Source organism: Rhinopithecus bieti, unplaced genomic scaffold, assembly GCF_001698545.2.
Source record: "Rhinopithecus bieti isolate Rb0 unplaced genomic scaffold, ASM169854v2 scaffold_39746, whole genome shotgun sequence".
In the NCBI taxonomy this organism is placed as follows: domain Eukaryota; kingdom Metazoa; phylum Chordata; class Mammalia; order Primates; family Cercopithecidae; genus Rhinopithecus; species Rhinopithecus bieti.
Window position 1 is genome coordinate 1535874 of NW_016816960.1, and position 14312 is coordinate 1550185.

A 14312-nucleotide genomic window follows, 5' to 3' on the forward strand; every position below is an offset into this window, starting at 1 on the left:
CATGGTGGCATGCACCTGTGGTCCCAGCTACTCAGGAAGCTGAGCCAGGAGGATCCCGTGAGCCCAGGAATTTGAGGTTGCAGTGAGCTATAATCACACCACTGTACTCCAGTCTGGATGACAGAACAAGAAGACCTTATGTCTAAAAATAAATAAATAAATAAATAAATAAATAAATAAATAAATACATAAATGAATAAAATTTTAAAGCTAAAAAAAAAAAAAGGAGTGAGGCCCAAGCCCCACCAAGGGTTTAAAAGTCCCAGGGAAGGTCTCTGATTGGCCTAGCTGCTCCTCACCCAATCACAGGTGGTGGAGGGTGAGGTCTATAAGAAAATGCCATGAAGGGAGGACTGTTTCCCAAAAGTAGACAAGGGGTTCTGGACAGAGCCCTCCATGGTGGCTCAGGGCAGCAGACTCCCTTTGTGAATAGCAAAGGGCTATGGAAACAGTGCATTGCTCAGTAGACTATAAAGTGCCTCGTCGTGGTAGCTTGCTTTTAAATGGCACACTGGTGTAGACTGCTGTGAGAACTGGTGTAGACTGTTGTAGAACTGTGTGAGCGGTGGGGATAGCTCCTCATTACCAGGCACGGGGGAGGGGTGTGCCCACTCCAGCCTTAGACCCTGGAACCTGGGACCATTTTTCTGCAGAGCTCAATACCAAGATGATGGACTTTGAAACTTTCCTGCCCATGCTCCAGCACATTTCCAAAAACAAGGACACGGGCACCTATGAGGACTTCGTGGAGGGGCTACGGGTCTTCGACAAGGAGGGCAATGGCACTGTCATGGGTGCTGAGCTTCGCCACGTGTTGGCCACGCTGGGTGAGGGCAGCCTCCTCCCCTACCCCCCTCCTTCCAGGGGCATCCTGGGAGAAACCACTCTGTTGCCCCTCAGGCCTGGGACCCACCGGTGAAATGGAGAGAGTTACATAGTTAGGGAACCTCAACAGCAGACAACAGAACTGTTCCTTAGGAGGGGAATAAAGCAAGCATGCTGGTGCAGCTCACAGAAGCGGGATGACATCAGCTCTGGGGACAGAGCAGGGCAGCAAGGAGCTGTCTTGATATGCTCCCTTCCTTCCCACGACTCCAGGCCACTGTCCTGGTGGTCATTACTCCAAGGTCAAATTCCAGGGCCACAGCCCTAAGTGGTCAAGCAGGTCGAGTGCCTGCCCCCTGGGGATTCTGACCTCTGTGGAGACTTGTGTACCTCCCGCTTGTACCCCCACCATCAGCTGCCTGCAGCACGGGGTCCCTCTTCAAAGTGATTTTTTCCTGCAGCAAACATTTGAGTGCCTACTGTTTCAGCTCCGTGCTGGTCTCTCTCTCCTCTCTCTCTCTCTCTCTCTGTGTGTGTGTGTGTCTAGAGGTGGGGGTAATTAGGGGGAGCTGCGGCTGGCACTTTGAAGGGGACCAGCACAGCACACAGAAGTACAGAGGCAGAAGAATGCCAGACTTGGGGAGCAGCGGGTGGTCTCTTGGCCCCCTCCACCACCCTCTCCCAAGGTCCCCAACTCCACCCCATGGGCCCTTCCTCTAGCCTCAAGAGGCTGCCCCAAGGGACTGCTTCTAGGGAGGCCTGGCTTCCTTCTGGTGGAGGGACCCCCTCTCAGCCTAGTGGGACAGAGGACAGCACATGCTGTACCCCAGGCCCCTTCTTAACTTGTCATTGATTCTCCTAGCCTCAGAAATGGGGTGATGGTCTTGTGAACAGTGCTGGCTGTGGGAATACTGGAGAGGTTGAACCACCATCTAGAGGGATTCAGTGGGTGCCCCCACCCCATCATGGCTCTGCACGCACAGTGCTGACTCAGCCTCCCACTCCTGCCAGGTGAGAGGCTGACAGAAGACGAAGTAGAGAAGTTGATGGCTGGGCAAGAGGACTCTAACGGCTGCATCAACTACGAAGGTGGGCTCAGCAGGGGCAGGGGTCTTCTGGGAGGGGAGTGCTGGGACCTAGGCTTCCAGCCATGGCTGCCCCGTGTTGCATCCCTGCTACTCACTCTCCTCTTCTTTCCAGCATTCGTGAAGCACATCATGGCCAGCTAAACCTCCTGCCCAGGTAGGCACTCACTTCCTCCTGAACCCGCTGCTGCCACCTCCCCACACTCCACCAGCTGCAGTGCTCACTTGACATCCTGCTGCCTCCATCTCCCTCCTCCTCTGTAATCTGCACTGCCTTTGCTCTCAGGAAGCCCAGGGAAGGCTGTGCAGGGACTTCTCATCTCCCATGTGTGATGCTGACACCAGCGGCCTGGAGTCGGGGGAAGGAGGGGAGCGTATCAAGACCCTGCACAAACCCTCGGACCCCTCTGTGTGGCTGCCATCTCTGGCCCCTCTCAGTCTGTGCTTACCTGTGACGGCAGGCAGCTCCGTCCCCACCCCATGGGCCTCATGAATAAATGGCTTCTTGCCGGCCTTCCTTTCTGACTTCCTTCCCTTCCTCCCTCTTTTTTTTTTTCCCTCTCTCCTTCCCTCCCTCTCCTCCTCTTTTTTCTTCTGTCTTTCTCCTTCCCTCTCTTCCTACCCACCTCCCTCCCTTTCTTCCTTCCTTCTTTCCTACATTCCCTCCCATTTTCCTCCCCTTCCTCCCCTTCTTCTCTTCCTTTCTCCCTTTCCTCTGTTCCTTCTTCCTTCCCCCTTTTTTCCTTCCTCCCTTCTTTCCTCCCTCCCCTCCTTCCTTCTTTCCTTTCCCTCTTTGTCCCATATTTCTCCTTCCCTTCTTCCCTTTCCTCCTTCTTTCCCTCTCTCCTTCTTTCCTCTCTGTGGCCCTTGGCTTGCCTCTGTGAATTCTGTGGCCTATGGACGCTGAGCTGGAGGAGGCCGAGTGCTTCTCTGTTGTGCTTGCCCCCCACCCAGCCTTCTGTAGGAGGCAGCCATGCTGGGGCCACTAACAGGGATGCGGGCTGCTAGGAGCCTGAGAGCACTATCTGAGCCGTCTCATTGCACATCCACCAACTGGGTGACCATGGGGCATTGGTCCAGAGCCACCCTGTCATGGGTGGGAAAGCTGAGGTCCAGCACAGGGAATGGCCTTGCCTGAGTGACATTGGGAATGGGTGGCAGGGCAGGAGCTAACTTTGTCCCCAGGCTGTCAGAACTGAAGGGGCCTTCCCCCTTGCCCTGACTCCGATGGGGAAACTGAGCCACTCTGCCAGCAGTGTGGCTCTAGGTCAGAGGTAGAGGCTTTGTGGGGATAGCCCCGGGCTCCTCAGCAGAAGGCAGCATGCAATCCCTGCGTGGTGGAGAGAGGTGCACACACCTGCAGACCCCTGCCCCATTCTACCCCCTGCTCTGGGGCCAGGGTCCCTCCCCTGGTTCCTGGAGGCTGATGAGATAGAGAGCAGGGGCTTCCTGGAGGAGATGTTTCATGCAGGCTTGATGTGAAGGGAGAGCAAAGCCCTGCAGAGAGGCTGGGGGCCCCAGATATAGAAATGTGGGGGAGATCAAAGGCTTTGAATGGGGAGTGGGCCACACTGGATGGGAAACACCTGGCAGGCCAGGAGGACCCAGGAGTCAGGGCAGCTCCAGAGGGTGCCTTTTCATGACCTCATGTGGATGCGCGTGTCTGCGTGGCAGGGGGGATGTGGTGGGGTGAGAGCGACTTGGAGGACTGGTGTGGATCAGACTGCCCAAGGGGCTGTGTGGTGTGGGGAGTCCTGAGTGTGTGTGAGAGTGTGTGTGGATGGGGGTTGCCGGCAATGTGGGAGAGAGTGCATGTGAGGGGTGAGTGTGTCGCAGGAGTCTGTTGCATCCTTCTTTCATTCTCTCAGCATTTACTGAGCACCGACTGTGTGCCAGGCTCTATTCTAGGTGCTGGGAACACTGCAGTGGAGAAGGCACTGGAAACCTCTGCCCTTGTAGAACTCACACAAACCAGACAAATTCTGACAGTGGAGTGTCGAATGGTGCTAAAGGCAGAGAAGGACTGAAAGCAGGGAGGGCTGTGGTGTGTGCATGCATGTGTGTGTGTGTAAAATGGGAGGTGGGTGACATGTTAAATAATGAGGTCAAGGATTATCTGAGCAGGAAATAGTTGAGCAAAGATTTAATGGAGAGAAGATAATATTTAGAATACATAAAGAACTTCTGTAACTCAACAATCAGCCCCCAAATAACCCAATTAAAAAATAGGCAAATTACTTGTATGTATACATTTCTCCAAAGAGGATATACAGGCCCGGCGTGGTGGCTCACGCCTGTAATCCCAGCACTTTGGGAGGCTGAGGCAGGCAAATCACATGAGGTCAGGAGTTCAAGACCAGCCTGACCAACATGGTGAAACCCCATCTCTACAAAAATATAAGAATTAGCCCAGGCTGAGGCCAAAGAATCATTTGAACCTGGGAGGCGGAGGTTGCAGTGAGCTGAGATTGCACCACGGCACTCCAGCCTGGGCAACAGAGCAAGACTCCATCTCAAAAAAACAAAACAAAACAGAACAAAAAACCAAAGGATATACAGATATAACCAGTAAGCACATGAAAAGATGCTGGACATCACTAATCATTAGATAAATGCAAATTAAAACCGCAGTGAGATACTGCCTCACACCCATTAGGATGGCTGTCACAACACAACAGAAAGTAACAAGTGTTGTTGAAGATGTGGAGAAATTAGAACCCTTGTGCACTGTTGAAATTTGAAAGTAAAATGGTGCAGCCACTGTGGAAAACACTATAGCAGTTTCCCACAAAATAGAATGACCAGATGACCAGCAATTCTACTTCTGGGCAAGTACCTAAAATACTTGAAAGCAGGGTTTGAACAGATATTTGCACACCCGCGTTCACAGCAGCACTATTCACAGTAGCTAAAAGGTGGGAGCAACCCAGGTGTCGTGGAGGGGCAGATGGGTAAGCAAATGCGGTCTATCCACAAGGGAGTGTTACTCAGCCTGACAAAGCAAGGCCATGTGGACACATGCAACAGTGTGGGTGAACCTTGAGAACATTACGCTAAGTGAAATAAATCAGTCACATACACACAAAATACTGTACGAGTCCACTTATCTAAGGGTCCTAGAGTAGTCAAATTCATACAGACAGAAAGCAAATGGTAGGGGCTGGGGGAGGGGAGATGGGGAGTTATTGCTAAAGGGAAAAAAAGGGAGAGATGGAGTGTCTTAGGCTGGGCTCCCCTACAAGTGATCCCTGAGACAAGGGCCAGATCAAGGACTATCTGCAAGTAGTCTGCCTGGAAGGTGATTCCAGGGAGCGTGGGACAGGGGTGGGGTGGGGAGCCTGGGAAGGAAGAAAATCCCCCCAAAGGGGTGCACGCAGAGCAGATGACACTATGGGCAAAGGGGTCTCAGCCCTGCTGGGAACCTCCAGGAGATGGTGGTATTGTCTCACTGAGGGATGAGGAAGGCAGACTATCTACAGACTCCCATCTGTCACTGGCTGGGCAGGGTCCCTAGGTGGGCTGGAACATTCCTGTGCAGCAACTCAGCATCTGCTTCAGGAGGCTGTGTGGGCATCTGAGGGAAGACATCCTGGCAGAGGGCACAGAGGCCTGGTGATGGGAGCAGAAAGTGCCATGGAGAGGGACAGGTCCTGAGTCAGAGAGGTCGGGGGGGCTGCAGCATGTGCCCTGGAGAGATGTTTTCTCAGTGCCATCCTGGCCGCTGTGTGGAGAAGAGACTGTAGGGGCCACAGGAGCAGCAGGGAGGCCAGTGAGGAGGGCCCAGGAGAGAGGAGATGCATACTTGGCCCAGGGTACTGGCAGGGGTGATGGTCGTAAGTGGTCGGATTCCAGGGCTGTTTTGAAAACATCCTCAGCAACATCGCGGACAGATTTCAAGGCTTTCTGGTTCAGTCCACTCCAGCCTCAGATCTGATTTAGGGGAAGGAGTCGTGATCTGCTCTTTCACAGTTTACCGCCACGGCACTGAGAGGTGCATAGTCTGTTGACTGGTGGGGCAGATGAAGGCGCCCTGTGCCCCGTTGCAGTGCACTCAGCCAATAAGGGCATCTTATTGTGCGTGTGTGATCTTGGCGGGTTCTGGCCAGCCTTCCTGGCCCATGAGTGGCTGAGGACCCACATAGAGGGGAGCAGGTCCCAATCAGGCTCTACCTCCAGCCTCCTCCTGGGCAGGGCACCACCTGAGGTGGCTGACACCCTACCGGGCAGTCTCCAGCTCCCGCCTGTCCGGCGCACTTTGCTCCTGAAAACCGAGCCCAGAGTGTTGAGCTCCCCTTCAGAAGTCTGCATGGAACTGAGTGGTCTCGGCATTTTCTTTCTGCGTATGCCTGCCCTGGGTGGACTCCTGAGCAGAGATTGCACCCACTGTCAGTCATCTCCAGCAAGGAGTGCCCTGCATCCAAGTTCACATGAGTCTCAGGCCTCAGGCATACATGTCCCACTCTCTCAAGAATGCCTGCCCTTCTGGTTTCCAGGGTGGCCCACAGTACTCCCAGGCTTTTCCCAAACATACCCTCCTTCTTGCAGGCTTCCTTAGTCCCTGGGGGCTACTGTCCCACTCGGTTTGGTTTGGTGGTAGAAGGGTGCATCTTGTAATTCCCTCGTGACATTCCCCAGCCCCCAGTCTTCTTGTGTGGCTGTGAGGGGGTGGGTTGGGGGCCCCTTGGTCTGCTGGTGAGGGCAGGGCTGGGGCTGTTGTTTGATAAGCCCTGGCAGGGGCAGTTTGGTTCCACTCGTTGAAGCTCAACTCCACTTAGAATGTGCCTCTGGCCCAGCCATGGCCATGTTGCTACCCTGGGGCCATTTACCTCTTATATGTGGCTCTGCTGACCATGTGTTCCTGGGTTTGGGTCACTGGCTGTGGGTGCAGGCATCAGAGCGGATGGGGTGGAGGCACCTACAGGTGGGACTCAGCTGCAGAGGTGAGCCTTCTCCTTACTCGGCATCCTGTCATCCTGGCTGGGTGAAGTGTGCGTGTGTATGTTTGCTTAGGTTCACAGTTGTCCGTGTATGCCTGTAGATCTGTGTCTGTGAGTGAATGTGGGCTTGCGTTTGCATGTGTGTTGTGTATGTGTGTCCACGTCTGTGAGTGTGTCGGTGCCCATTTGTCTGTGCATATGTACATGTGTATTTGACACTGTGTGTGCATGAGTGTGCGTGCCTGTGTCCAAGTGCATATGTGCTGAGGGGGCTCTGCTGAATCAGCACTGGCGCTGGGCAGACGGCACTGCCAGGCAGGCTGTGGCCTCCCCACAGTGGCATAAACACTGGTCCCAGCTCCCCCTTCAAGCAGGGTGATCCAGCCTATGGCCAGTGGAGAGGGGTGGGAGGGGGTAGCGGGTTTGCCCTTGGGCCACCTTGATACCCTCCATGCCTCAAGTGCCCTGTCGTGTGCCCCATAAGGCTGGGGTCTGTTCTGGGGTGTCTCTATGCCTCACTTTCCTTCTCTGGCCTGGGGCCTGATATCTGAGGTCTCCTCAAGGTGGCAGGAGGAGCCACCTCTACGTTCTCAGTCCAGGTTGAGTCAGAGGGTCGGTGGGGTAGTCCAGGGGCAGAGTTCAGCTTCAGCATCCCAGGCAGGGCCAGGTAGTCCCCTTGAAACTGCAAAACCTAACTCAGAAGGTCTAGTGACACTGCAGGAGCAAGGTTCTGATGGACTCTTGGAACTCACTGCTTTAGGGCAGAGTTTGGGGATCTGGAACTTGAGCACAAGGGACAGAGGATTATCAGAGCTGGGCCTGCGATGGGCCCAGAACAAACCATCCCTCCACTGCTTGGATGTTCCTGTGTGGATGCCCGTGGCTCTTGTTAGCCTGCCGCACCCTGCATCCTCTCTTCCAGACATCATCCCCAGGGATCCCGGGGTTACCACTGGGACATGAATGAGATGGCATGGAGTAGCAGTGCCAGGAAGGCCAGAAATTCAGGCCGAGATAGAAAGAAGTCAGGTGGGATCTTGAAGAAGTCAGGCATTGGATGAAAATTTTGCCAGGCCACAAGAAGGAAGGAAATCACTTTCCGTGAGAAAGTGGACTGTAGGGCTCACAGCACTCAGTGGCAGACAGTGTTATGGAAAGCTGATGGAGGCCTTAAGAGAGGTCAGGGGGTGACGGAGTGTGTGGAACAGGGGAGGAGGGGCCAAAAAAAGCCAGGTGGCAGTGTGACAGGAGCTCCTTGTGCTGCATATGGGGAGGTTTGGGGTGTCCTCAGTGGTTGGTCCTGAGGCCATGGGTAGTAGTGAGAATTGTGGGGTCAGGGAGAGGGCGGGCCTGCCTGGGAACAGGGGAAATGCTGATCCAGTCACCTCAGAGCACAGCAGGAAAACCCAGATCTTGAACCTGGTGACCCAGCACAGAAGTGGTTCCCTGGGGTTCTCCCAAGTTTCTTCCAATCAGCCCCAGTCCCTCCCTCACCCACTTTTGGGGGTTATTTGTTCCCTGTCCTCGCAAAGCCACACAATCCTGGTTTGCCCAAACGCTGACAGAGCACAACTGGAATGTGGCGTGTGTGTGTGAGTGTGTGCACATGACACTCCCCCAGGCCTGATCACCCAGCAGGCCCCTCCAGTCTCAGCAGCCAGGGCCCAGGACCTCTTGGACAGAGAAGGCCCTCGAAGGTCAGGTCTGGGCAGGATTCCTGCCTGCACCCTCGTCTCCAGCCCGCCTGAGGACTCCTGAGCTTCCACCATTTTCTTCCACTCTCCACCCCCACCTCTGGTCTATGGGCTTGGGTACCTCACGTATCTACCGAGGCTGTGGCTGTGGTGCACATCAGAACCTTTCTGGAGGGCCGTTTGGGATGGAATGGGGCAGCCGGAAGACTCAGACTCCAGACTCCGCACTTCCAGGTGCCCCTTGGGAAAGTTCAGATCTTGGCAGCTGATTTTTCTACTTTGGTCCGGCTGGACATGAGTATGCCCTTTTCCTTACCACAGCTATGCCCTGGGGCTGGAAGCCTTGGTCTTCCCTCCCCTCAACCCCTCTGCCATCATACCCTGCTCCTGATCTCCTTACCTGTCTCCCATGGTAGGCTTGGAAGCCATTTAAAGGTGCTCTACAATGTCATTGTCAGCCCCTGAGCTAACTGGGAGAGGTGGTGAGCCCTCTGTCCTGAGGAATATGCAAGCAGAGGGGAACCAATCCCAGCCGGAAAGGCTGCAGGAGGGGCTTTTACCCTGGTGGAGAGTAGAAGCACTTGGGCATTTCCAAGCCCTAAGGCCCAACTTATCCCAATACCCAAGAAAGTTTTGAAAAAATGTCCTATGTTGTATATTTTCCAGAATCCCAATTTATACATCTTCAATGCTTGTCTTTCTTCCAAGATTGCACCCTGCCTACTTTCTTTTGCCTTGAGAATATCCTTCTGTTTACAAAAACAATGATGACGGTAGCTGTTGTTTTCCATATCTCTACTTGGCAAATAAGACCTTACCTTACAAGTCAGTTTTTAAGTTTTGAGGAAATTTCACAGTTTGTTGCAGTCAGCATTTCCCAAAACCCCTGGATAGAGACCCTTGAATGGAGCAGATCTTTGCCAGGCCCAAGGTTCATTTGAATCAACTTATTCATCCATTCATCCATCCATCCTCCCTCCCTCCCTCATGTAATTTTCAGGTGTTAACTGTGCCGCACCTGTGATGAGTAACAGAGGCCCAGCCTTGCCACTGGGATGGAGTGGGGAATGGGAACTTGGCAGGGAGGTGCTAATGAGCCTCTGGGACAAGCAGGTGCTGTGAGGTCAGGGCTGGGGGTGGTGGGGCACAATGGAGAAGATACATCAACCCTTTGTTGGAGTATCTGGGATCCTGAGATTCTGAGTTTCTCCAAACCTCTGGATGTCCATACCTGTTTCCACCTCTGGGGCCTGCAACTGGAGGTGGGGAAGCTCATGGCAGTGACCTCACATCCCTAGCTGCAGCACAAGGTGTGGGATGGTGGCTGCTGTGGCAGGAAGGCAAATGTTTAATGGCTTCTAACCCCAGGAAAGGTGGATGGGTCTTGAGGCTGAGGGATGAGAGGGGAAGCAAGGTTTCCCTCTGTATGGCCCAGGCTCAGTGGGGGGCCCTGGGCTGGGTGCCCTCAAGAGGGTGACATGGCTAGATCCCAAGCTCTAGGCTGGGACAGCTCTATTCCTGGAAAGGGGCCTGCTGTGAGGGCTGACTCAGGCTCTGTGCAGTCCCTCTCCAAGAAGGGCCTTTCTCATGGTGATGGAGTTCGTGGGGTGTTTCAGAGTAGAGCTGGACATATGGGAGGGCTCTCAGGCTTGCAGTGGACTCCAAGAACCCTCCAGGGCCACATTACAGAGTCACCTCTACCCTCCTGGGCACTCGAGAATGCTGCCGTCAAGCCCCAGGCCTGAGTGGGCATGCCCAGTGATAGGGTGAGTGTGCTCAAGGCAGCCTGAGCGCTGACAGGGACAGCCAGACTCAGTTTCCAGGCCCCCAGGTTGCCTGCCCCACTTGGGCCCCTGCCCCATTTTCTCCTGGGGCCAGAGTCCCTCCTCCAACCTCTTTTCCAGTGCAAGTCTGACCAAGCTGCTGCCTGCTTAAATGCAACAGGATCTTAGACCTTGCTGAGAAAGCTCTGCATGGGCAGCTCTCAGATGTAGGGGAGAAATCTGTCTAGGGCCTCCCCGTTTCTCTGAAATTGAGTCTCCAGAACTGTTTCACCCCTGGCTGGCCCCTTAGTGGTTCACTAGGCTGACCTTGGCCCTGCTATTTTCTAGGGATGGACCTTGCCCTCTGTAAGGCCACTGACTCAGTGAGGGCTCAGTTTGCCAGGGGCCTGAGCAGGGCAGGGACTTTGATAATTCTTCTAGCACCTGCTCCAGCGGGGGAGACAGGGGTTGTCTTTGTGTTATGAAGGGACCACTGTGGCCACCTGTATGGAGGGTGGAACAGAGTGGGTGCAGAGAGGCAAAAAGACAGTGTTATGGGAGGGTGACTGGGGCACCTAGGGGAGGATAAGTTCAGGTGCAGACTGCTGGGGTAGAGCCCTGCAGGTCTCCCTGGGATGCTACCCCATCCATCTCTGGCCTTAATTTCCCTCCTGTGCCGGGCTGGAGGTGTTGAAGACTCTGGTGTTCTGAGCCCTGGAGAGGCCCCTTCTGGACTCTGAGCTTCGGGCTGGGGGCAGTTGGGGGAGGTGACAGCTGCTTTGAAATGTGGAGAATAATAAAGCAAGGAATGTCTGAGCTCAGGGGAAAAAAAACCCGGCTCGCCAGGCCTCCCACCCAGCTGAGCATAATGAATTAAGTATAGGCAGGCACGTTTCATGTGGGGGTGTGGGCTGGGGAAAGCAAGAAGGCCCCAAATGAGAAACAGGGTCCTGGGCGGGCTGCCGGGAGCTGGGGTTTCTGGGTCATCTGACCTGACCCCTGGGGATGTCCTCACTCCCCAGAAGCTTCTCCTCCATCTTCCCTTGGTCTGCATGGGTGAATGGGTGAAATGCGTCCCAATCCTATGTTGACATCTGACCCCAGGCTGCACGCTGGTGCTCACCCTGACCCCAAAAGGCCAGAAATAGGAGAAGGTGTGGTTGACTCGGAGGGATCATCTCTTCATTCTCGCCCTTCTACATGCATTTATTAAACACCGATGGGGTGCCTTCTCCATGCTGGATGACGGAGTCAACGCTGCCCCCTGTTGAAATGACTGAACCTGCAGTCCTGCCCATCATCCTCTGGGGAGCAAGCCCTGAGGCTTTGGAATGCATCCTGCTTCCAGTCTCCCAGCCCTCTGCTTCCTCTGGCCAGTTCTTCACATATCCCCTCTGCTCCATGTGAGGTCACCCTCCCTTCCACCCTTATGTCCTGCCCCAATCTCCCTGGGGCTTGGACATCAGTGGCTTCCAGGCCCACACTTTCAGGTTGTTACTCATGCTGTTTCCTTTTGCTTATCTGCCTGGTGGACCTCATTCATTGACCGCCAAGACTGCTTTATAAAAGACCACACTGGCCAGGCACAGTGGCTCATGCCTGTAATCTCAGCACTTTGGGAGGCCGAGGCAGGGAGATCACTTAAGGTCGGGAGTTCAAGACCAACCTGGCCAACAATGTGAAATGCTGTCTCCGCTAAAAATACAAAAATTAGCTGGGCGTGGTGGTGCGTGCCTGTAATCCCAACTACTTGGGAGGCTGAGGCAGGAGAATTGCTTGAACCCCAGAGGCGGATGTTGCAGTGAGCTGAGATCGAGACACTGCACTCCAGCCTGGGTGACAGGGTGAGTGAGACTCCATCTCAAAAGAAAAAACCAAAAAACAAAAACCAAAAAACTTCCCTTCCCAGAGTGGCCCAAGGAATAGTAGGTAAGTAATTGAGCCATCAGCAAAAGGGCATATTCTCAGCCAGGGAGCCAGAGAGTGGTGGAGGCAGGTAGTAGGGCTGTTCCTTGGGCTCTCCAGCAGGGATTCTTGCCTCCCAGCCTCTGCCGGCTTGGGGCAAGACTCCCACTTTATTTTTAAGAAGTCTGGCCTGGAACTTGGAGCTCCTTGAAATATTCTCCCCTACAGCCCCTTCTCTCCCCCACCCACTTTAATGAAAACCATTGTTTTCAAGCACATGTTAATCAAAAGCAAACATGTTTTGCTAAGTAATTTGGAAGCTCTGGTTCTGCAAACCATAGCCATTCCAGTTAAATAACATCCCTCACTCAGCTTACCCCAGTGTTTTGGGAGCTGAAGACCCCCGCGGCTACTGCAGATGCACTTCCCTTTACAGCTTAGGCACCCTGTGGTGGACTGGTCAGGATAGGGTGTCCTCTCTATCTCACAGGTGGGAACATGGAGGACCCGAGCTCCTAGCAAGTTCAGTCCCACCAGCTCTCTGCAATCCTCTGCTTTGGGCCCAGGGGAAATAGCTGGTAAGGAGGGGTGAAAGACTCATGTGCCCCATACTGCAGGCAAGGTCACTGTCTCAGAGCCATGGCCCAGCTGTAGGGTGAAGGGAGGAGGATGAGCATGACACCCTTGTGAGCCCAGGCGGGAAGGCTGGCAGGTGCTGCATGGCCTGGGCTGCCTCCCGTAGTCTCCAGTGCAGCTGGGTGACATCTACCCGAAGCTGAGATAGTAGGTCCCTGAGGCGAGTGCCCAAGGGAGGACTGGCCTGATGGGTGGAGGGAACCTTGAATGCTCAGAGGCACCCAATCCAGCCCAGCTCCCCACCCAGTGTCTGGTGACCAATATCACTACAGTGCCCATAGCCCCACCTTGGCTCCGGGCCTTGGGAGCGCTGGGGCTCTGAGGCCCTTCACACCCGGCGGTACCCTCAGGGCCCATCACAAGGCGCTGGGGCCACTAAGGTGCAAGGTTCAGTGACCTCCAGCCTTCCTGTTCCCAGCCCCTGGCAGAGGGAAGGGGCATCTCACCAAGAAGCCTTTCCAAGCCTTGCCACTGCCTCACAGCCTGCTGGTGGGCTCTCCCAACTAGGATTCTGAGCAAGAGTGCTTCCCTTGGGTGTGCCTCCAGGTGTGAGCCTGTGTCCAGGTGTGTGTTCCTGTTTCCATGTGGGCTGTGAGTGTGTCTGGTAGCCAATACCCTGGTGTGAGGTGTTCCTTCCTCCCTCCTGAAGGAGGAGATGCCTGGGCTCCTTGGGGGGAGTGTGAGGAGGGTGACCAGGAAGAGTATGTGTGTGTCTGAGGAGGTGGGCCCTGGGCCTTGCCAGACACCTGGGGTGGTTTGTCCAGAGCTTCTGCATCCACTCAGGGACACAGGCCCCGGGCGGGAGCCAAGCCCCAGCTTGTGCACTGGCCAGCCCTCCTTGTCTTCTGCCCTCGACTGCTGATTTTTGTAAAACGAGGAGTGTGTGTTGAAGGTGTGCGACTTATTACACGCACAGTGTTTTCCCTTCGGGACACACACACACCCTCGCAAGCCGCCACACATGGTGACACCAGCGACGCATGCTGGCGGCCGGCTCCCCGGGCTCAGCCTCCTTCGGCGACACGCCAGTGATACACACTCTCCAGCCTCTCCCACTCCCACCCACATCCCGGGAGGAGCGGCCGCTCCACTGCACTCCTCCGGCCCGGCCCTCGGCGCGGCGTTTCTGTGTTCTGTTCCCTTCACAGCCGCGTGGAAACCGCAGCGGGGCGGGCCGGGATGAGCTCACGCCGCCGCCCGCCAGGCCGCCAACCCTAACTCGCTCCAGATGCAGGGCGGCCTGTGCTGGCGCTGAGAGTGGCGGGGTGGGCCGGGGCCGGGGCCGGGGCTGGGGGAGGTACAGTCCGCTCGCGCCCCCTGCAGGGGCGGCCCCCGCAGGTCCCCTGGAGGCGGGGGCTGCAGGCTCTGGGCTCAGGGGCGCGGGTGGGGGCTGCCCACCCCGGAAGAGGAGGGCCTTATTGCCATCCGCCCGCTTTTTCTCAGGCCTTCTCTGCCTGAGATCTGTCC

The 14312-nt window shown here is 55.3% G+C and overlaps 2 protein-coding genes across 2 annotated transcripts in view; both read left to right on the top strand.

The window, feature by feature from the left end:
- MYL3 (myosin light chain 3) overlaps positions 1-2433 on the top strand; it is an 8887-nt gene extending 6454 nt beyond the window's left edge. Inside the window, exons 4-7 of the mRNA XM_017855726.1 lie at positions 654-827; positions 1837-1914; positions 2026-2067; positions 2197-2433. Coding sequence (XP_017711215.1) covers positions 654-827; positions 1837-1914; positions 2026-2054 — 281 coding nt within the window. The 3' untranslated portion in view covers positions 2055-2067; positions 2197-2433. The remainder of the gene's footprint in view (positions 1-653; positions 828-1836; positions 1915-2025; positions 2068-2196) is intronic.
- A 9726-nt stretch (positions 2434-12159) lies between these two features.
- The window catches only part of PRSS42 (Putative serine protease 42), a 14540-nt gene continuing 12387 nt past the window's right edge, over positions 12160-14312 (top strand). Inside the window, exon 1 of the mRNA XM_017855768.1 lies at positions 12160-12787. The gene's annotated coding sequence lies outside the window, so the exon portion shown is untranslated. The remainder of the gene's footprint in view (positions 12788-14312) is intronic.